Here is a 23,351-nt window from a genome sequence, read left to right as displayed (position 1 = left end):
ACGCCGGACGAGCTGCCTTTTGTCTGGCAGGGGAAGGCTTTGTGCGGAGAGATCACCTACGTGCGTTAAGTAAAGAGCCCCATGCATGATTCATGGAGACCCAGAAAAGGACGGGTGAAAAAACACCGGAACCCAGCCCCCTTTTCGAATCCAACCACCCAAAGCCCAGGAAAGCAGGAGGTGCCCTGCTATTGTGCTGCCAGCTGGGGGATGCATTCTGCTGCCACATGCATGTGTAAATAAAATATTAACCCCATTGTCTTGGGCACAGATCAGAATATGCACACCACCGAGAGGGGCGGGAGCGAGCAGCCAGACGGGGGCTCAGAGAGTGAGCGCTGCCCGGAGCACAGAGGAGATGTTCCAATTTAAAAAATGAAATATTCATGCTGAACGACGCTTTGTGAGCCTGCAAGGGAGAAGGGCCATAACAAGCTGCAGCCAGCAGGGGGCACCCTTGGGCTTGGTTCGGTCCCTTTCCTAGGTGCATTGCCAGGGAAGTGGGGTGGCTTAGTAGCTCCTACCCGCTAGGCCAGACTGCCCAGGTCCCCGTGCTGACAGGCACAGGCCAGCGGGACAATTCAGATCGGGCTCTCCCCCCATTCCAGGGGTGCCCCAAGCCAGGGTTTTGGTTTGTCCCCTTGCTGCTTTACTGTCTCTTTATTCAGTGCAAACAGCAGCTTATAAACTCAGCTTCGCCAGGCAGTGCTTCTGCGGCCAGCTTAGGGTGGGTGACCAGATGTCCTGATTTTATAGGGACAGTCCTGATATTTGGGGCATTTCCTTATATAGCTGCCAATTACCCTCCACCCGATTTTTCACACTTGCTAGCCAGTCAGCTGTTAGTAATGAACGTGCAATGGCACAAGACGAGTGTGGGCTGGAGCCAGACAGGCGAGCGCCAGCCCAGGAGATGGAGTCCATGGGAGACTGGTGCAAAGGAGAAGGAAACTGGCGGGAGCACGTCAATACGGGGGTGTGCAATGCACACACACACACACACACACCAACCACCTGTATCCAATAATCCCTGAGGTGCAGCATTAGAAAGGACACCCATCCTCGGGCCACAGAGACCAGGGGCCTTGGCCGTGTGACGGCTCCAGCGAACACAAGAGCTGGCCTGACATGCTGCTTTCAGGAGGGGGCAGTGGTGTACATGCCAACACTTTGCACTTGCCTTGTCCTCTGCACCACCCGGCAGATACAGAGCAAGCCTGTGAATGTTTGCGGAGGGGGGGGCCCCCGCCGGGGTGAGAAATGAACCGACAAACACAGCCATGTTCCGAATTCCTTCCTCGCATACTCTCCATATCTGCAGCCGCTAAACAAAGGAGCCGGCAGCATTTCCCACCCCCACCCCCGGCATCCCCAGCGCCAGGGAGCACAGGGGAGCAGGCACCCATCCAGCCGGTTGCACTGCGCACCCTTGCCCTCTATGGCCGGGCCGAGCGCACGCATGGGGTTTGTTTTAATGACGGGGCTTCTCTGTTTAACACCAACATCAGCCCACGTGACAGCTGGGGGAGAAGCGCCGAGTGGTTAAGGATACAGCCTAGGGAGGCCGGGCAATTTGGAAATCAGACAGGCAGAGGAAGGACTGGGACTTGGGGCCACTGAAAGGCTTGCAAATCATATCAGGGTCTGAGTACAGTGTGGGGAGGGAGGATCTTTGGAAGGTGCTTCCACCCCCACCTCCAGCTGAGATGCAGGACTGGAAGCACAGCCCTTGGCATCTCCTCTTCCTCTCAGCTTGCACTGGGATTTCACCCGCTCAGCTGCAGCGGGGGCAGACGGAGCCACTAAAATCCAAGGCCTTGTCTACATGGGGAAAGTTGTCCCAGTTGAAACTACAGGGGCGATTTTAAACGGAGATTACTAAAACCAGTGAAAACTCCTGCGTGGAGACTCTGGTTTAAGAGAGGCTTATTATTGGGCGTTAGCTTAAATCAGTGAGGAAGCAGGGTAAACAAAACAGAAATAAGCCCTCAAACCAAAATCAGAGCATCCGCACACAGGGTTTGCACCAGTTTAAATAAATCAGTTTAAAAACCAATGCAAGTTAAAATCAGTGCCACTTTCCCATGTAGACAAGAGCTAACTCAGCCCTCAGCTCACACACTGCTCCAACCAACCGTTACCACCCATTTTAAAGCTTACACCCGTTTTAATTCAAGCCCTTTGGCATCCATTGCCCCTGCCAGCCCCGCATGGGGCAGGAAAGCGTTTCCCAATGGCGCGATCCAAAAGAGCTGGCAGAGTTAAAGTAGTGAGCTCTGTTTCCTCCCGCACAAGCCAGGGGGGAGATGCAGCTGGGAAGAGAGCTGCAGCTGTGTAACGGGTAGGTCACTGTCAGAGGGTTCCCTCTGCTCAGGCGTCTGCAATCCGCCTCACACTCACGACGAGGTCTATAGGGGAATCAAAAATGGGCTCGTCTTTCCCTGCCCTCCCTCAGAGCGGCCCAGCCAGCTGGTAAGCACAAGCCGTCTCCTCCCGCGACCCAGTACAAGGGACACCTGATCTCTCCTCCCTGCATGGCCAAGGCTGAGAACGGGGCAAACCCAGACTCTGGCCTGGCTGCACTTCACGCACTGACTCCGTCTCCTTCCCTTGGAACGGTTTCTTACTGGGGAGACGGGCTGGGGCTCGGAGAAAAAAACCAGAAACAGATGCAGTTTGTTCTCAGAACATAAAAAAAAGCCCAAGGAGAAGCAGCTCCCTGGGAGGGGAACGGGCACAGAGAGAACAGCCTCGGCCCATCTGGTCTGGCTATCAGGGTCAATCCCACCCCACCCCAGGCAGCCAGGCTCCTCCCACGCCGGAGCTGCGGTTCCCAAGACCCAGCTGGGTTTCTAGGAATACCTCCTGGGCATTTGGGCTAATTCCCATTCAGACACCAGTCCCCAGGCTTGCCCGGCTTTCCAGCCCACCCGTCATTTGGGGGCTGGATGGATGCCGGAAGGGGGTTTCGTTAATATCATCTCTGCCAGCTGAGGAGAGGCCTCCAGCGCATCTCTCACCTCGCAGAGGGGAGCTTGTGCCAAGCCTTGACCTTCCCCTGTGCACTCAGTGCATGGGGAGCAGGGAGAGCAGAAGGGGGCTGAGAGCCGGAGGAGAGGGAGCCCTCCCCAACGCTACAGGATGGGGGAGGAGCTGCCCTCCTGCCACCACTGCACTGTCCCTTGAAGAGGTGGGAGTGCAGGCTGGGATTTCAGAGCCCCCAATGTCCTGGCAGTCCCAGCCGGCCTCCCCTCAGTCTCTGGCCGTGCAGCATGCAAGTTCCCACGGACGCTGGCTCTGACTGCACAAATCTAACCCCAGGCTCCACCGCAGGCCTGGGGAGGGTTACAAGGATCCAGCTGAGGAAATTCACTCCAGAGTCTGACGGTGAGAAAGCAAAAGAAAGAGACCCCCTGTACAGAGCCCCACTGTAGGAGCTCAGGTTCTGGCTTCCCTAACAAGCCAGGGCTATGCCACAGAGGCCAGTCCACCTTACAAATACCCATGGCAGCAGGGGCCAGATCCTCAGCCAGCGTTCGACTCCGCCGAGGGCCACGCTGAGTGACACCGGCTGAGGTTTAAAACTATCAGCGCTGCGGCTTCCCTGCCCCTCTCAGCTTATTCGAGTGCGGTTAAGTCCCAGCCGGGGAGGTGGCCTGGGATACGGGGTGCTGCGCGCGCTGAGCCAGTGCCGGGAGACTCTGCCCGTTTCAGGAGGGTGAATTCTTTGTGTGGAACACAGCCCAGTTTACATGAACTGATAAAACATCCGGTGGAAGGTTGGTGCATTTGCTTTTGGCCTTTTAACCCTAAAATCCTCCAGAAGAATCCACATGCACACAGCACAATTCTCCCTACTCCCTTTCATCCCAGCCTTCTGGGTGAGGGAACGGCCAGAAACAAACACAGACCCCGGGAGACAAGCAACACCACAAGAGGGAAGAATGGGAGGCCAAGAAGGCTGGCGGACCCCTCGGCCTGCTACTCTCCTGGGAGGCCAGGAAAGGTGAGGATGGAGTCATACCTGGGGCGAGGGCTAGGTGACAGACGTCATTAGATCACAGCTCTGTATCTGCAGAATTCCAATGGCTGAACACAGCCGTTGGCCCATTGCAAGGAGATTAAACGGACAACGGCTTTAGCCTGGCTCCGGAAGGCCACCCACCGGGCTAGTTAGTGGGCAGAAAGTAAGAGCCAGACCCTCATGGGAGCAATCCAGGAAACATTCAAAGGCAGACAGTCTTTCAAACTGTGATCTAATGGCAGTCGCGACCCCAGAGGTGCATGCATGCCCAAAAGACAGCAGGAGGCCATCTAGGAATGGGCAATCTTGCACCCGCCTCTGGAAGGCTCCCTACTGCTCAAGCACATCCAAAGTTGGATGCAGAACCTTAGATGGAATGGAGGGGGAGGAGAAGACGATCTGAGGTTGGTTTGATGGTGGATGGAAGAATGGCATTAGGATGATACACCATCACTTACCCGCGAGAAGCCTCCTATGTTCTTTAGAAAGCAGGGGGAAGAGGGGAGGGGGAGAAAAAGGAGAGAACAAACAGTTAGCGCAGCAACACAGACAGCGGGACCAAAGCCCCCCAAAGCACCCTCCTCCTGCAGCCCCGCTTCCATCTGCCCCTTAGAGGGACTGCAGCTCCCTCTCCGTTTCCCAGCCCAAACCTGGGCGCTGTGGCCACCACTCCAGCCCCTCTGGATCCTGCTCTCGCCTCCCCCTCCCTGCAGGCATGCGAGAGTTTAAGTGGCAGTGGAGCCCCTACGATATTTCCATTGCAGGGGTGCTAGCCCCCTCCCCACCCCCCAGTTCTGCCGCGCCCAGGGGGCACCCCGTTATAGCTGGGACGATGGCTTGAGTTTCTTTGGGATGGATCCTCCATTCCTAGGTAAGGCCCAGAGAACACGGAGTAGCACGTGGAGGGAGTGAAAAGGGAGGGAGGGAGTGAAGCGAGGAGCCGATACCCCAATATACGGTAGCCTCCATGGCTGGAACCATGAACTGCTAGTTGGAACTCACATTAGGAAGGAAGAGAAAGGGTCAGAAGAGTGACACCCCCAAAAAAGCCCCCCAGGCGTACGGAAGACGCAAAGCTGGGCCGTGTTTAGGGTACTGAACTGGGACTCGGCAGACCCCCATTCTATTCCTTGTGGAAATCACATCCCCTCTCCGGGCTTCTGTTTCTCCTCCTGCCCTTGGTCTGGGCTCAGGGCAGGGAGCATCTCTTATTCGGTGTCTGTACAGAACCTAGCTTGCTGCGCCTGTGAGCTTGGCTGAGGCCGGTATTCAGCACTGCCCTGAGGAAGGTCAAACCTCAGGGGAAATGTGCAGAAAGCGGAGAACAAAACAAAACATTGCATCCAATATTTAAAATGAGACAAAGCCTTGGGGGGGGGGGGGGCCAAAATAACCTAGGATTTACCCAAGACTATAAGTGCAAGAAAACGTAATAGTAAAACACAAACTACTCAGACGTCCACAACTCCTCTGCACAAGGGAAATGCAGATCATTGCATCTCCACTGAACAGCACTCGCCAGTTACCGGCTGCATCACGAACTCCGGCACCCGGCTTTCCCCCTGTGCACTCAGCTCCCTTGCTAGCAGATGCACATCTCCAGCTTCTGACGCAGACTTCATGCCCCTTAACCCATAGACTCGACTCCAGCAATTGTTAAGGCTTAAGCGAATACATAGGGCCCGTACTTTCAGAGATGCCAAGCAGCCACTGGCTTCAACTGGTGTCCTGGGATGCTCCGCCTTTGAAAGTTGGGCCCTCACTCTCTGCCCCCCAAAAGTGCTTGGCTGACTGTTCTCTACGACGGACAGAACAGAATCCAGGGCGCACTCCCCTAGCTGGGCACTTGCTCTGCGCAACGCTGTTCATCCCCATCCCCCCCACCCGTCCCCATGGTGCTTGGCCTCTGCAGGAGGCCGCGCGCCAGCCGCCAAAGGGTTACGAGCAGAATAAAGTGCAGAAGATGTGATCCAAAGGCTGCTGGCCTGGTGCTCAGTGTCCGACTGGGGGCGGAGGGGAAATGGATTTCAGAGTCCAGCTGGGAGAGCCAAGCTCCCCAGTGGGGATGGGGAGTGAGCCTGCTGCGAAGATGGACCATGCTGGACCACATGGGGCGGGTGGGGGTGACCACCCAAGGGAAGAGCTAGGCTACAAAGAAGGGGAAGTTGGGGAGGGAATTAGCCAGGAAGCGGGTCGGCAATCTCAGGCCGAGAGGACTGCAGCCTCCTGGGTGCTCTGGGAGCAGCATCAGCGGCTGCTCCCACAATGGGCCGCGGATCACAAGCCACACGTGATGCTGAGGAATCCGGCCGGCCGAGACTCTTCTGGGAAACACCAAGTGAGCGTTGAGGGCTGGAGCCGGGAGGCGAAGAAAGTTGAAAATATCTACAAAGTGGCAAGGTTATTTGTGGATAAAAAAAACCAAAGGCCCTTTGGCCCAGGCCAGTGTGTGAAAAATATCTGTCAGATTAGTGAGCATCCCAGCCTTCCCTCCCCTGCCATGCCGTCTCCAGATTCAACCATGCAACTTCTTATGCCCCCATTTTCATCCCCTCCCCACCCCAAAAACAGATAACACCCCCCCTCCCCCAGGTCAGTAAACTGTGCCCCAACCTCGGCGCTGGCATTGCTGCGAGATGGGAGAAGGGGCACAAACTCTACCTCGGGTGGCACTTGGAGGACCTTGTGCGGTCTGGGCACCCTGCAGGATACCCCAAGGGGAAGAGCTGGGCTCTAAGCACTCATCCCGCCTCGCTGAAGGGAGGCCCCGGAGACAGCCACGGGGAGGGTGGGATGTGTCAGAAAGCAGGCAGAGAGGCCGTCAGTGAGGGTCTAGTTTTACTTGGTCCTGCCTCAGCACAGGGCACTGGACTTCTCAAGGTCTCTTCCAGCCCGACCTTTCTATGATCCTCCCCATTCCCCCGGAGCAACTGGCTGCGGGAGCAATGAGTGTCAGGAGAGGGGCACCTGCCTGGACGGGGACACTCCAGATAACAGAGCTGGCCCCTTTTGCCAAGCACCAGGTGCCTGGGGAGGCGGAGTGGGGGGTTGGGAGTTATGGACTGGCAGAGGGGCCTAAGCGTTCCGATACCGCTGTGATGGGCAACCTCGTAGAATCCTAGAGATACACGCTTCGATACTGGGGAGGGGACGTTCCCTGGCAGGTGTCTGAGGAAGGAAGCCCAGACCTAACCCCTGGCCACGCCGAGGGTCAGAACAAAGATCAGAGGAGCATCTATCAACTGGATTTGGAGCAGCCTTAAGCAATCAGTCACATGGAACCACGTGTCCCATGAACTCTAGTATACCCAGGTAGGCCCAGAACAGGGGATCCTTAGGAACCCATTTTAAAAGGCACCAGGGCCCCTACAGAAGAAAAGAGAATGACACTTCTAGCCCACATGGTTCCTCCTTCCACCCCGCACGCAGCCGTCCCCGCTACTGGTGAATCAGTGTTTATCCAGCTCCAAGCACCATGGCGTCTTGGTCTGTGATTAGGACTCCTAGGCTGTACAGTAATACAAATAATAAATAAAATAATAGCTGGTGAAAGGTGTCAGACTGACAGTCCTGGAGCTGGAAGGCCTCTGGCTACCCACACAACAGCAGCGTCGCCAGTTCTCATCATGCTTTGAGTCTTTCTTGAAGCCCCAAGTGGCTGCAGTCCTGAGATGAAATGAGGATCTCAGATTGGATTTAAAAATAAGGTTTCACACTCGGGGAGAAGAGCTTGAAAACGTGCCCTGAATGCCCCGTACGAGGCTCAAAACAAACCAGGAGGCAAAGAAAACCCCAACTTTCTTTATAACAAACAAAAACCTCATATAAAGCAAATCACAGGATTTTGGGAATTGGGGGCTGCCTCCTGATTATTGACCACCTGGAGTTGGCACTGGTGGAATTGGCACAGACTGGGCACTGCCCGCCCCGCTTCCCGCCCCCCCCCAAAAAACATGAAAAATGCAACTGTAAAGAAATCGCAGGCTGACAAAATGAGCCTTGGACACAGAAATTCTTGCTACGAGCAACCCAGGGGGAGCTGCCCCCGATTGGCTTCATCTTCCTCACGCCCCAGGCAAAGCACTAAGAAAACACACTTAAGCATTTTAATCCGAGAACCCAGAACTGACCCCCACTGAATACTGAGTTGTGCAATACTGTTCCACAGTGGGACGAATGGTCTATATCAGGGGTCGGCAACCTTTCAGAAGTGGTGTGCCGAGTCTTCATTTATTCACTCTGATTTAAGGTTTCGCGTGCCAGTAATACATTTTAACGTTTTTAGAAGGTCTCTCTCTCTAAGTCTATAATATATAACTAAACTATTGTTGTATGTAAAGTAAATAAGATTTTTTAAATGTTTAAGAAGCTTCATTTAAAATTAAATTAAAATGCAGAGCCCCCTGGACTGTTGGCCAGGACCCGGGCAGTGAGAGTGCCACTGAAAATCAGCCTGCGTGCCGCCTTTGGCACGGGTGCCAGAGGTTGCCTACCCCTGGTCTATATGACCCCAGCCCCAGGAGACGTGTGCCTTAAAGCCGGAGAAAAATAAGTTCCTGGGAAGGAACCGTGGGAGTGACGTAGGATCTGGGAGTTTGCGAGGAGAGACGGGAGAGTTGTGAGGGTCAGTCAGTCATTTTTTCAGGGGTTCAGAGGCAGATGGCAGGCACTACAAGTGCAAAGTATCTGAAGGGCATTTATAAGGCTCAAGCAGTAAAGTTGTGGAGAGGAGAGAACATGGAAATTCACCAAAACACAATCAAAAAGTAAACTGGTTTGTGGCGTGGTGGAACTCTCTGGAGCCCCAAACCTTTGCCACGTAGCTGTAACCCAGCGCACCTGCCCCAGTCAGCCAGGCTCCCATACTACACCAGCAGGCAAGCAGGTTGCCAGGCAACAGCAATGCTGTATCAGTTGGTTACATTTCAAGACTCCTTGGCACATACAGCATTTCTCCTCTGCTGATCCCGAAGTGCTCTGGGATCCCGAGTTAATTCTGCTCTACAACACTCTGAGGAAAGTACATCCATCATCATTGTCATCGTCGCTAGCTCTGATACTGTACTTTCCATTAGTAGAGGTCAGAGCACTTTGCAAAGGTGTCATTATCCCCATTTCACAAATGGCACAGGGAGGTCAAGTGACTTGCCCCAAGGTTACCCAGTGGGAAACAAGCGTATGGAGATACTGAGTGACTTACCTAGGCCACAAAGTCAGTGGTAGAGCTGGGAACAGAACCCCGGAGTCCTACACACTAGACAACTTTCCAGCCCTCCTCAAAAACATCAGAGCTTTGTGTTTGGTTGTGTCAGTGGCTAGAACACCATGGAGGGTTGCGGTCACGCCCCAGCCGTGATTCTAAAAGGCTATTTTCCTGGGTGTTCAGATAACTCTCAGGAGGTCGGACGCTGGGTGCCCTGCATTCTCCAGGATGAAAGCCCCATCTCTTTGGCCAGCATGACGTAGCCTCGTAATTCTCCTTGGGGGCAAAGATACAGGAGAGTTTAACACAAGGCACTTCCAGAAAGCCACCTTTTCCCTGGGGAACGGCTGTGGGCAGCCTCAGGTATCTGGCATCGGGAGGAACGGACCCTAGGGTCCCGCTGGGGCTTTGTGCTTGGCAATACACATCACTGCCTGCCCAGCACCATGGCAACTGGAGCTTTCATATGCAGATATCAAAACCCGGTGCTCATTGGGCCCGTAACAATAGCTCTCTTCTGAGAGTCTGGAGGGGAGAGAGAAGCCGCAACAAAGATACATGATGAACTTCTTCCACAGCCTCCAGAGCCGCAGCCCTCTCCAGAAAGGGAAGTTTAATGTCCGGAACCCCAGAGCTGGAGGAAGGATCGACCCGGGGTCCCGTATAAAATCCCATGTTCCTGCCTCCATCCAAGTTAAACCCTCGGATGTTAGAACACACACAGGGGCGTAATCCAGCTTAATCCAGCCCTGGGTCTTGAGAAAGGGGTGCCCTTTCTTATTCCCTGGAGGCGTGTTCCACCAAAGAGGCGGCTGCATTTCAGTGGCAAGTAATTACATGTGGTGCTGGAAGGAGGCGGGCTACTACCGCTGCTTCACGCGCTGCCTTTGTGCAAGCGAGCGGCTTAATCGCAAGACAGCAGGCCTGAGGGAGAGCACGGAACAACCCTGCACTGGAGCAAGGAGAGCACAAGAGACGGACACGGTGCCCCAGTAGGAGGCGGCGTTTATGCCTAACCATGGCAAGCTCTTTGGGGCAGGCGCTGCTGTGTGTCTACGCAGCACCACCTAGCACTAAGGAGCCCCAGATCCTGGTCTACCTTAGGAGTTTCTATGGCACCTATCACCATAGTAACTCAGCATCGCACAATCTTTAACAGGTATATGCTCACATGGGGAAACTGAGGCACAGAGCAGCTAAGTGACTTGCCCAAGGTCAACAGACCTCCTGTGTGGCGCAGGGAATTGAACCCTGCCTCCCAAATTCTAGGCTAGGGCCCTAACTCTTGGACCATCCTTCCCCCGGGTACTACTGCAATACAAAATAGCATCAACGGCTTGCAGGCAGGGAAGAACTCGCTGATGGGAACCCGAGTTTATGCAAATAACTCACGGGTGGATGAAAAGGACAGGCAGCCTAGCGACCCTGTATTTGCAAGCAGTTCCACCTAGGACAGAGTAGCCACTACAGGATAGAACCCACTTGCCCCCATTTACCAGAAGGCTTCTCTGACTCATTACGGCTTCCAAGCTGAACACAGCTCAGGCCGCCCCGTTCTTCAGGGGCGGCCACCCACACTTCACCTCGAGAGCCAGGAGTCTGCCCACATGCCCGCCTGGACCGCATCGCCGCACTCCCACACGCTGCGGCCCGGGGGGTCACGGCGTCGCCCGCTCGCCTCGACACGTCCCTGCCCTCCGCCTCCTTCACAAGGGTCAGGGAAAGGACACAGGTTTTTGTGGGATTTCTCGCGCGCGCTTCGTTTTTAGAACAAATGTGCAATTGAGGCAAATAGCCCGAGAGCCTGCGCTAGCTTTCAACTCCGACGGATTTAACTTTGCTTTGATTTTCCTTTTATCACACTGTGGCTCAATAGAGCAGCTGCCAACATCAAGGGGCGGGCGGGGGGGGGGGGGGGGGGGGAGTGTGAGTTTTGTTTTAATATATATTTTAAACAAGAGAGAAGTGCTTCTGTTTCAAGGTCAGATGTATTGACTTTGAGCAGTTCCACACTGTGGACAGAGGAGGAGCATGTGGTTTTTGTGGGGGGTCTCATCAGAGGACAGCAAGCCAAGGTAGATGCTGCGCCTAAGGGGACATGGTCAGATGAATGCGCAGGGTTGGCCGGCCCTGGGGCAATGGCAGCTCACCTGGGCTAGCATCTGTATCAAATCAGCAGGACGGGAACGCTACTTAGCCTCTGTAGAGCTCAACACACCATGCAAAGGTGGGCACATATCAGCCCCATATAGCTGGGGAAACTGAGGCATGGTCGGCTAATGTCTGATTTTCAGACACGCTGAGCCACCGCTACCTCTGGAGAAGACGCTTCTGAAAATCAGGACGGAAGCGACTTGACCAAGGTCACCCAATGGGCTAGTGGCAGAGCCGGGCTTAGAATGCCCAATATAAGTAGAGCGCCAGCTCCCAATGCCCTGAACCCTGCTACAGTCTTAGCATAATCCAGACCCTTGGGTAAGCCACAGCCTATGACAGCTCCCCTCGTGTGTAAAAACGGAACTCGCGTCAAGTTGGTGGCCACGTAGGATTTCACACTTATCGCTATGCTGAACACCAAGGCACTTGGAATATCCCAGCAACAGCAGGGTTCGAACCCAAAGTCTCCTGCTGAAAAACCACCATAGGCCCCCACCACTTGACAATCCTCCTCTCATTCATTAACAGCAGAGTGTCTAAGGCACAGAGCAACTCTGATTCCCTGTAGAAGAGGGGCAGCAGTAACCATACATTAGCCAGCCTGTTACCATTAGAGCTGCTCAAATAATTGATCCCACAAATCATTTAACTAATGGATTTGAATGTCTTCCCCTTCCCACACTTTATCCTACCAGCTCCAATTACCAAACCTCTCTCTAGGCTCGGAAGGATTAGATTTTTAATCAGTAAGTGTTGGCAAACATCAGTTTCACCGTACACACACACACACACACACACACACACATTTCCATCCGTAATAGACATGTACAGGTGGACCATGTCAGAAAAATGCTTGAGCGTGTAGGGTTTGATTTAAGGATATTTACTTGGTCTATTTGGACATATGACATTAACAATGTGTGTTTTAATGGCTATAAAACTTTAAATTATTTTAATCTCAAGCTCTGCTGTCCGTAAATAATTATATTGTCTGGACCCGCCCTTGTCTGATCTTCCCATAATTTTCACAGCTGTGAAAATTTAAAATCAAAATAAAAAATGCTTAAAAATAAATGTCAAAATTATGAAAAAGTCAAAATCGACTTCTGCCAAGCCCCCTTATCTACAGACTGCTGGCAAGTCTCGGCTAAGGTCCGTCCAGTGCTTTGAGATCTAGGATAGAGATTCCGGAGAAGAACTGCATAAAGGCAGGCTGCCTACTACCCTTGGCTACTGGACCACTGATGGGACCACTGCAACCTAACCCTGCAGAAAAAAACAACAATGAGCAGGGGGCTGAGCCCCCCAGCAATATCCAGGTGCAACTGAAGGAGGCTGGGGTCCCCGTGGAGAGCTCCTTCTTGTACCCATCTTCAAAGAGCCCCTGAAAAGCGCATTCGCTCCCACACTGGGGGACCGAGCTCTGAACAGCCGCTGTACCAACAGGCCACATACTCCGCCTTCAAAGAGGAGCTAGGCCTGACCTCCGCTCTCACCCTCTCCTTTGAAGCCCTCCCCAACCCCAGCGCTTCTTAAAAGGCAGCTTCCCACTCCTACGCCCCCCCAGATTCCCCCTCCCCCCGTCTCCAAACTCATCAGCCAGAGCCTGACCTGGATTCAGCAGCACCCAGGCGAACGGCAGAGGGGCAGCAAGTCAGCGGAAGGCGGCACCATTCCTAGATAGTGTGGGCGCGGAAGGACTTGCCAGAGTCCATTAGGCCAACCCATGCTGGCCGGGCTGTTGAGAAACAGGCTCCAAGCAGCCAAGATCGAAGGGTCCGTCTACACAGCAACGAAATGGTGCAGCATTGAATCTCAGCGCCGGGGTTCAGCGGATTCAGACTGGCGCTGAAATCCGGCGGGGGCATTTCAGAGCCTGGGCTCCAGCCCGAACGTCTCCACTGTTTGCAGCCCTGCAGCACCAACCTGAGTCAGTGGCCTAGGGCTCCAAGACTCACTGCCACGCAGTACCCGAGGCAACTTAACAATGGAAAACAGGGTGCTAGCAGAAGGCCAGGCCTCCCTGCTCCACTACCTCATCTCTGCTCCTATCACTAGAGCCCAGCAGAGGGTCGCTTTCCCCAACCCACCTGGAGGCAAGCCCCGGCAGGCTGGCAAAGGACGAGTGGGGGCAGGGCCAGAGCAACCGTGGGTCCCACAAAGTGGGGCCATTGGATTGGACGGGGGGGGGGGGGGGCAATCGGAGCCTGATTTCCTCTACATTCCGCCGGGGGAGCAGCTCAGCTTAAAATTCAGAGGGTGCAGTAACAATCCTAGAATGCAAAGCCAGGGCAGGTTAAAACAGCTGAGCCAGGAAGAGATTAAAAAAAGTCAAGAGACCAGCCACTGAAAAACACCCCACACAGTCCTTTGGGGGCACGGTCCGTATTTTGGTTCTGTGTTTGTACAGCGCCTAGCAGGCTAAGGGTCCTGATCCAGGACTGGGGTTGCTAGATGCTACCACGGTACAAATAAGAAATTATCGGCTTCCCTCCCACCCCTTTCTACAGCAGTGAAGCTAGAGGGCAGAGGTGCATGATAAGAGCCTGAACGAAGCCGAACAGCTTCAGTCCTTAAAAAGAAAATAAATCTCGTTCAAAAAATGAAATTTAAACAAACCAAAAGGGATCTGCTTGTGAAGGGCCAATGCACAACAGCTGCTGCTACCCGTCACACTGGCTCCTCCGGCGCTTAGGAGACAGTCTAATTAGAAAAGCAGTGTAAGGGAGAGGGCACTCCCTGGAGAATGCAGCCAGCCAGCTGGACTTCAGAGGTTTTAGAAACAGAGACAGGGAGCAATCAGGGGAGGGGGGCGGATGGAGAGGGATCCCGGTTACACTCTTTAAACGATCACGCCCGTGGATGCTCCAGAAATCGAACGTCATCAGATGGAAACCCGCACGTGGCACGACGAAGGATGGAACGAATCACATCAATGGAGACTCTAGACATAGTCCGCTGGTGGGTGGGTAGAGAAGTAGACATTAAACCTAAGCCTTCTCCCATTTCTGATCAATACAAGATACCGCCACCACCCTCCTCCGTTCAGAGCTCCTCACACCAATGAGCCCAGAAGCCAGTTTCCCCTCGTGCTCCTGTCAATATGAAAGGTCAAGGGGGATGGGGAAAGACCAGGAAGATCTTTGTGGCGTTCAACTTCCAGTCGATATGGATTAGTGAAGAATCCCTCCCAAGGCTGCAGCGAGGTGTTCCACTTGTTAGGAACTAGCCCAGAGCATTCGGCTTCCAATGCCTGCTCAGGTTTCAGAGTAGCAGCCGTGTTAGTCTGTAGCCGCAAAAAGAACAGGAGTACTTGTGGCACCTTAGAGACTAACAAATTTATTTGAGCATAAGCTTTCGTGGGCTATGCATCTGAAGAAGTGGGAGGTAGCCCAAGAAAGCTTATGCTCAAATAAATTTGTTAGTCTCTAAGGTGCCACAAATGCCTGCCCAGTGAGCCCAACGGGCAACAAAGCTCCATGTGCTCCCTAAAACCCCTCTGCCCTCCTGACCATTGCACCTTACTGCATCCTCCTCAAAGGCTGCCATCTACGCTAGAAAACCAAGGGGCTTTCACTCACTGCAAAAGGGGTGGCTGAAGTGTAGACAGGACTCTGGTGTCTGATGGCTTAAAAGATCAGCTAACTAGAACCCGAGCCTTCTCACTTTAGGCCGGGATCGTCAAAGGAGTCTAAGAGAAGGACGCCCAACGAAATCCATTGGGCAGTTACCTCCCTTAGACGCCTTTGAAAAATCCCAAGTCACTGGTGACCTAGCTGTTGGGTGGGCCACGGCAGGCAAGCTGGGGAGCATGCTCTAGAGCAGAGTCCAGATCGCTGGACACCATCCAGAACAGTCTCCTTGTCAGCAATCTCAGCAGAGAGGCTGATATCCCAGAGGTGCTCCTCTCAAGGCCAGGCTAGGGGCAAACAGGCTAGGAAAGCCAATCTGGCCACTGTCCGGGCTGCGACTAACTGGAGAGTTTCCAGAGCCGCCAAACCAGCACTAAGAAATTAAAACCAAAAAAAAAAAAAACCTCTCAATTTTCTTTGCAGTCAACATTTAATGCACAAGTTTTCTTAAGTCTAAGGCATCCAGCTGCACTTGCTCTTGTAAATTACCCACCAATTACACACATTACACTCTTTAAAACACATATCAATCAATTGGCATGTGATCAACATTCAGTAATTGCCACAGCATGAAAATCAAATCCCCCTCCCCCCCAAGGTGCAATTTAAAGTGTTAATTAATTGCTCCCCATTGGCATGGATGGTGAATGCTAATGAGGAACCTGACTCCCTTCTGGAAGAGGAGGAGAAGAGGACATTTCTGTCCCCTCCCCCAGCTCCCTCGGTGCTGTAGAACAGCCTCCAGCGTGGCCAGAATTGAAACCAGACGTGTAGGAAGTGTCTTGTTAGCAGTAATTGCTTTGCGAGGATTTGAGGTTTCCCCTCAGTGCCGCCACCACCAAGAAGCTGCCGGGGGTTGGGGAAAGGGAAGCAGGGGCAGAACCTCCGTTACACTAACATTTTCACTGAAGCCACGGAAAGTTTACTCAGGCCGCGACCACTGCAGGTGGCGGCCCGGCGAGCGGCAGAGGATCACTGCTCTGCCGGATTAGGCTGAAACAGCAACGCCAAGCCTTCCAAACGCCTGGCCTCAGAGCTAAATGACTCGTGAAATAGCCTAACAACTGCCTCCCCTCCCATGCTTCCTTCTACCGGTGAGAGGTTGGTTTTTACACACAAGACCCCCTCCCACTGCATCCCCCTTTTAAAGGCTGCTGTAGGAATGGGGAGTCATTTTCATTAGGCGTTCGGTACGGCACAACTGAGCCCATCATAAAGGGAAATCAATGGCAAAGCGCCCATTCACATCCGTGGGGCAGGAGCAGGTCCTTTTAGCAGGGTCGGGGCTGCTGGTTCGTGGGAACGCTGCTCTAGTTCTGGTCCTCATGAACATCTTTCAGGCAGCTGTTGCTTCAGAAGGGAAAGGCGGCGCGTTGGGCTCAGTGGGACAGCTGGTACCACTGCGAACTGAGCCATTACATTCTCTCTGGTTACTTGGGAATCAGACCTGAGGTCCATTTGCCCAGTGTCTGATCTTAGACAGCAGCCAGTACCAGATGCATCAGAGGAAGATGCGAAGTAGCCTGGCCTCACATTAGGTCTCACACTGACCTCTCAGGACACACTCACACAGGGATAAAAAACCCAAGGCTGACATGGGTCTGTTGACTCAAGCTCACGGGACTTGGGCTGCGAGGCGGAAAACTGCAGTATAGACACTCCAGTCCGAGCTCTGGGACCCTGAAAGGGTGGAGCGTCCCCCATGCCTAAACAGCTACACAGCCATTTTTAGTTCTGCAGCCAGAGTCAGCTCACCTGGACCAGCTGCAGCCATGCCATGGGTCTTTTATCCCTGTGTAGACGTACCCTAATAGGTAGAACTTGGCTTATTTCCTGAAAAACAGAGGTTGATGTCCCTCCCAACATTTATTATAATTAATAACTCTGGATAGTCATGTTAAGAACATAAGAACGGCACTCCTGGGTCAGACCAAAGGTCCACCTAGCCCAGTATCCGGTCTTCAAACAGTGGCCAATGCCAGGTGCTCCAGAGGGAATGAACAGAACAGGTAACCATCAAGTGATCCATCCCCTGTCGCTCATGCCCAGCTTCTGACAAACAGAGACCAGGGACACCATTCCTGTTAATAGCCATTGATGGACCTATCCTCCATGAACTTATCTAGTTCTTTTTTGAACCCTGTTATGGTCTTGGCCTTCACAACCTCCTCTGGCAAGGAGTTCCCTGTAAGTGTCCAATCTCTTCCTGAATCATGCCAAGTTCTTGGCTGCAACAACTTCCTGTGTCAATGAGTTCCACAGTCTGCTTACACCCTGTGCAAGTAAGGAAATGCTGACATCTGTTTGGAATTTGCCACCTTTTAAATTTCATTAGCGGGCTCTTTGTTCTTGTGATGTAATTTAACTTCGTTCATTAAAAAGAAATGACTGTCTAGTACAGAGAGGCTCAGCCTGTGTCTGTGATAAAGTCATCGTGCTACTCCTTTCCCATAGTCTACTCAGCTCTGGCTTTGAAGAAACCTTGAAAACTCAGTGGGAGCAAAGAGCGCTGCTTGCTGACAGTGGTCTGGCATCCAGTGTGCTGAGACTACTGCCAATAACGCCTTCGTGTTTCCTTGAGCTCCCACATCTGTCTCATCTGATCCTTTTGCTGCAAGCTCTTTGGGGCACGAGCCATTTTTTGCCTGATGTTTATACAGCACCTTGCACAGTGGAGCCTGGCTCCATGACTGGGACTCCTAGGTACGACCCTAATGCAACCCAACAGCAATAAGCCGCTTGGCTCTAACCCCAGGCCTGAGCTCAGAGTAGCAGAGTGCCGAGGTTCAGGTTTGCATGCCTTTCAGCGATGCACGTTTCATTTCTACGATGCAGAAGGCAGGGAAGCGGGGCAGCCATGCTGAGACGTTTGGGCGCTGCTCCAATCGCATCGCTAGCTCCAACTCACCAACCTGCCCTGAGAAGTCAGGCAGAGAGGACAAGCAGCAGGAAAGCAAAAATCGATCAACCCCCTCTATCAGATTCAAAACACGCCACGAAGAGGGACATCTACCCGTCGTGCACCACAGCACCCCCCTCTGAAGGGGCTCAGATTTCATCCTCTCGCCACAAAGGGATGGGGAGACAGACACACCCTGCAATTCCAGCATCATCCCCCCCATTCTAAAGCACCCAAACACTCATGAACCTCAAGTCTCAGCTGGGGCTCTTTTCGGGACAGGAGACTATCGCAAGATCACAATTCTTTCCTCCGAGTCCCTTCCTGTCTGCCTTAACAAAGGCCCCGCTCTTCAGCGGAGACAGGCTGAGTGCAACCGTCTCCTTAAATAGCTACCGGGGAGAGGGAAAGAGTGACTCAAGCCTGGAGGGAGGAGCAGCAGCATTATTTTGGGTGAAGCTAATATAATTAACGAGACTGAGTCGCTCTTATCCCGCGAGCCCCTTTTGCACAGAGTATCTTTCTCCCCTCCCGACTCCGGCAGAGCTCAGATCACAAAGTCTCCGGGGCGAAGACAATAGCTGCTTATGTTCTAAAAGAGCACAGCTTTCTGGGAAGATGGCCAGGCCTGGCAGCTCTCAGCAGTGGGGAATAAAAGGCACGGTTGTGCCACGGAGCCTCCCTGCACCCGTGGGACACTCTTGAAGGGCGGCTGAGCAGCAGCCTGCGCGGGGCTCGGAAACGGAACTGCACACAGATGCTCGGGGCTTAGCAAGAGGCGAACTCGAAGACCCGCGCGGGGCGCAGAGGAGAGAGGTTCTTGTTCCAGGCTGGTGACAGTTAGCTAGCTCCCCGGGCGCTCGCCAAACAAAGGGCCCCATCCTGCAACACGCTGAGCCAATGGGAACAGAGGGTGCTCAGGACCTGGCAGAATCAGGGCCACAGAGTACCCCATGGAGTGGGGCGACGGAGGGGGAGGTGGGGAAGGATGCTCTAGGTGCATTTTCACATGGGGCCCAGCAGTAGGGTACAAAATAACGGGACCTGAACTCTAGAGATTCCCCCAAATCCATGCAGGAAAACAAATGCATAGAGTAGACAGACAGACAGATACACACGACACCCTGCACTCTTCCAGCCCTCTATGTTCCGGTTTCCTTGCTGAAGCCTGCCAGCGTTTGTTTACTTTCCCAGTGAAGTTCTCACAGGGTCCAGCCATCTGTCCGGTTGGCTTGATCCTGAGCAGTGCTGAGCTGGAGGTCAGCGGAGAGGCAGGGGCTCTTCCAAACCCAGGACCAAGGCCTGTGGGTACTTGGTGGTGGTGTAGGGGAGGATGAGAGACTTGGCAAAGTGCTATTAAAAGTGCAACGAAGCTCGACTCCAGCCTAGGAATCGCCAGCAGATGGCTGGAGAGTTTCACGCCGATGCTTTTGCCGGGTGCTGTAGCCTGATGGGACGTGCTACCACCAAGCATCTAGCATTTCCGGCCTCACCACTCTGTTCAGGTGCTTTGATGCCAGTCATGGGGACTGGCAATGTGCCGTGGTCTGGGCGCATCCTAACTGGGAGGATACAAGATTGTCCTCACAAGCACGCTCACTCCTGTACCTCCTCAGCATGGTCCAGCCCGTTGGCTTCCATCACACTTCGTACAAGGGCTGGCTGCCCCAACAGCCTCAGGCACAGGTCCTACCTCGAGACAAATGAGGCCGATTCTGCTCTCACGCAGGTGAGAGTCAGGAGTAGCTCTAGCGAAGTCCACAGCAGTAGACCAGCATAAGGTCAGAATTAGGCCCTAGCATTCAAGACAGAGATGATCAGCAGCAGCAGGTGCTGAGGCGGTGCCTGGGGCCCCCCAAAGTCAAGATTAGGATCCCATTATATACTCAAGCACGCGCATGACAGCCTACACACCCGCAATTCCTGCCCCAAAGGAACTTGCAGCCTAAGGACCCAGAGCAACAAAGTTTGGATCCAAAACCAATGTGTCCTCCCCTGCTCGGGAGGTTGGGAAAGTGGGGGGGGGGGGGGGGGAAGAGAGAGAGAGAAGAGTGCTTGCGCTTCTTATCAGACCTGGGAGCTCTGCGCAAATCAGCACAGCGCTGGGCTTTCCCCTCAGGCGGGTGGAGGAATTCCCCTTCTCACAGCTTGTCTACACAGGAAAGTTATCCTGGTAGACGCTAAGGTGTGAATTTAAACAGAGCTAGTGATCCCAGTAGAACCTCGTACGGACACTCCTGTTCTGGGCCAAGAGTGGCTTTTTCTTTTGCTTTAACTGATGTCTCTTTGGAAGGGGGTTAAGCTAAACCAAAAAACCCCACAACTTTTATTCTGGAACAAGAGGGGCGGCAGGGGGAGTTCTACCAGTATAACAGTTTAACTAAACACCAGTATAATTACACGGGTACAAAAATGGCCAAAACTTCGGCCACGTTTATGCTAGGAGTGCTTGGCCAGCAAACTGCTCCTAGCGTGGATGCAGCCGTACTGGCAAAGCTGGTTTGTACCAGGATGGTACAACTGCCCCTCCACGAGTGAAACTACAAAGCTTGGCCGGCATAGCTATGTCAGCTAGGAGCGGGGGGGGGAAACACCCCTAGCTGTCAGGGTTGGGACCCAGGCAGCTGGGCCTAGCGGTTAACAAGACTCCATACCAGTTGGGGTTCAGATCCAGGAGGTCCGGAACTGAGGTCAGGGGCTGAGAGTCAGACATCAGGAATCAGGGCAAGTCAGGAAACGAGAAGATTAGGACCAGGAGACAATAGCAGATAGCACTGGGTGAGCAGTCCCAAGCAGGATGCAGCCCAGTTGAAGAGACAATTTCCTGTTCCCTTCCTTCTGGCTTAAGTAGGGGGAGCAGGCCAATCAGAAGCTCTGGAGCCTCCTATCTGAGCTGGGCTTCCAGGAGTTCTGGTTCTAGCCGATGCCAATAAGCCATCAGGTGGAGGGTTGGAGCATGATGAACATGGCTTGCAGGGTTCCTGGGGGATCAAGACCCCCGGGGCATGACATTAGCTGGCATAACCCCTGGTAGATACCCAAAAATATGCCGACAAGAGTGTTTCTGTCAGAATAGCTAAGGTTGTTCAGGGAGGCGGTGCAGCTATGCCATCAAAAGATGGCCTTCTGTTTGCCTATACTGCATCACCACTATGGGGCGATGTCAGCTTAGCTATACCACCCGTCCAAGGCTCTGTAGTGTAGACAAGTGGTAACAGTTTTGCCGGGATAGTTGCATCTACACTAAGGGAATTCTGTCAGGCAAAGATCAGACCTCTTCACGCCCCACACCAGCAGAAAGGCCGTACCACAGACCTGCGTCTTTCCCGCATTGACAAGGGCTTCCATGTAGGGAATGTCTTCACTAGACTCTTGCCTTGGGTTAGCTGGATTGCCAATTAACCGGAGATAATTAACACGTTTGTCTAATGTAGACGCTCCCCATACCTTTGTTTGTAACTTAGAATGTTTGCTCATCCTCGCAGGCCTATCCTTTGGGATTGCAGCCTGGATCAACACCGCCTGACACCACTGGCTGTGTCCTCACCGGAAAATTAACTCGTTGTGAATCACAATTGTCCTTGCTAACACAGCCGGGGCTCAGACATCAACCCCCCTCCTCAGCTGGGCCACAGCTGGGCCACCCCACGAGGCATATGGCAGAGCAGGAGTTTGGTGGTCTTTCCTTTTGCTAACCTGAGGCGTCTGCAATGAAAACACGCGGCCACGAGCATACAGAACTGCTTCCCATTTTCCGCCTCAAGCGATATCTGCAATGGAGACAGCACCGCAGTGCCTTCAGCTGTGGAGATCCACCTCCTATGCTCCAGAGCCCTCCCCGAAGCAGCAGTTTTACCCCTTTTGTGCTACTGTTTTACCTCTCCCCCATATCTCAGCCACCAGGCCCCTTTCCCCTCCCAACCAGGGCTTGAGCCATTCCCTGCCCCCACCGCCTTATCACTGCCTCAGGCTGGAATAACTGACTTCACCATGTCTTTAAAAGATCCTTGTTTTACTGCAGCAGAACAAAATGCAAAATCAATTAATCTAAAACCCAAACCTGCCTGGTATTTTCCTTTCTTGGTATGATGCTTTAAAGTTGCTTTTCAACTGTCCTGAATAATTGAAGTTAACATGAAAATTTAAAGTCTTTCAAGATTTCATTAAAATTCATTCTCTCTCCCTTTGGAGGATTGTCATTGCCGGGAGTCCCACGTAGGGCAGGCAGCTGCGTTGGCTGTAAAACATTTAACTCCATTCTCCCTGGCTAAAGAGAACTCGTTCTCAGGGTCTTGATGGGGACCCTACAATAACATTCCCCAACTATTCCTCCCCCACCCCAGCCCTGCCCCAGCCATTCCTCATCACTCCATCCCCCGCTACTCCAACTCCATTCCATTCATATGGCAGCAGGGTCTCCTGATCGCCCAATTCCACTTCAAATCCTATTGATTCCCTTTATGCGCCCCTGCCCCCAGATCCAACCCACTGCAGGAGCACAGCAAAATAATCAACTCCGGAGCCACGCTGGAGAGGTAACCAGCCTGACTCCTGCTTTACACCATCGGGTTAAAGTTTCCTCCATCCCAAGCTAGTTCTAGTCAATATTTATATAGCGCCACTGGCATGTATTACATTTCACAGACTGTAGATAATAAGGTCCTTAGAGGATAGAAGGGATACAAAACTTCATGCTTCAGGCACAACCCAATCTCTAAATGATGCTGAGTAGGGAAGCAGCATTTCCTTGGCACAGGGTACTTCAGAGGTGTCTACTGGGTTTCTTGCACCTTCCACTGAGGCATCTCAGCTGGTCACGTCCAGACATGCCCTGGGTTACCTGGACTATTGGCTGATCGGAGATGGCAACGCCTACATTGTAGGAATTTCTGATCTAGATGAGATCTGAGGACACTAGGAATTATGATATTGGGTATATGGAGAGTGGAATGACTCATATGAAACACTGGGAAGGGAATCCAGCTCTTGGCAAGTGCACTGTTTTCACAGAAAGCGGATAAGAGGTTTCATATCAGTTGGCTTTTGTTTGCTCTAGCCATTAACTCACACAGTCTGTCTTTTTATGAAGGGGAGAAGTCGAGTCAAGTCAGGATTTGAAAAAATAAATCAGCGGAGGAAAAAAAGCAGAGACAAATGGAAGCGTTTCTGTGAAATATTTAAAGATATTTTTACGTTGCATTGGATCTGGATGGTTTTTTAGACATGTTCACATCTGCTCCCTTGCTCTGTTTGCAAACCAAAATGTTATAGCCTTCTGTTAGGGCTTGAGAATCTAAAAAAAGTGAACCCCCCTAGAATGAAGGAAAACGGCAAGACCACAAAACAATTAAAGCTGAATGTTTTTTTTAAAAACATATAAAATGCTGTAGCTGTTAAACCAACCCTTATGGAAAAGTCCTATAGAATTTAACCAAC

General features: G+C 52.8%; 1 protein-coding gene across 1 annotated transcript in view; it reads right to left on the bottom strand.

The window, feature by feature from the left end:
• Positions 1-23,351, bottom strand: part of AGRN (agrin) — a 222,379-nt gene that overhangs the window by 128,456 nt on the left and 70,572 nt on the right. The window contains exon 3 of the mRNA XM_065421348.1: positions 4,483-4,503. Within this exon, the coding sequence (XP_065277420.1) occupies positions 4,483-4,503 (21 nt within the window). The remainder of the gene's footprint in view (positions 1-4,482; positions 4,504-23,351) is intronic.

Source organism: Emys orbicularis, chromosome 22 (genome assembly GCF_028017835.1).
Source record: "Emys orbicularis isolate rEmyOrb1 chromosome 22, rEmyOrb1.hap1, whole genome shotgun sequence".
Taxonomy (NCBI): Eukaryota; Metazoa; Chordata; order Testudines; family Emydidae; genus Emys; species Emys orbicularis.
The sequence above is the reverse complement of the archived record's forward strand: the minus strand, read 5'-3'. Positions and strand labels throughout refer to the sequence as shown.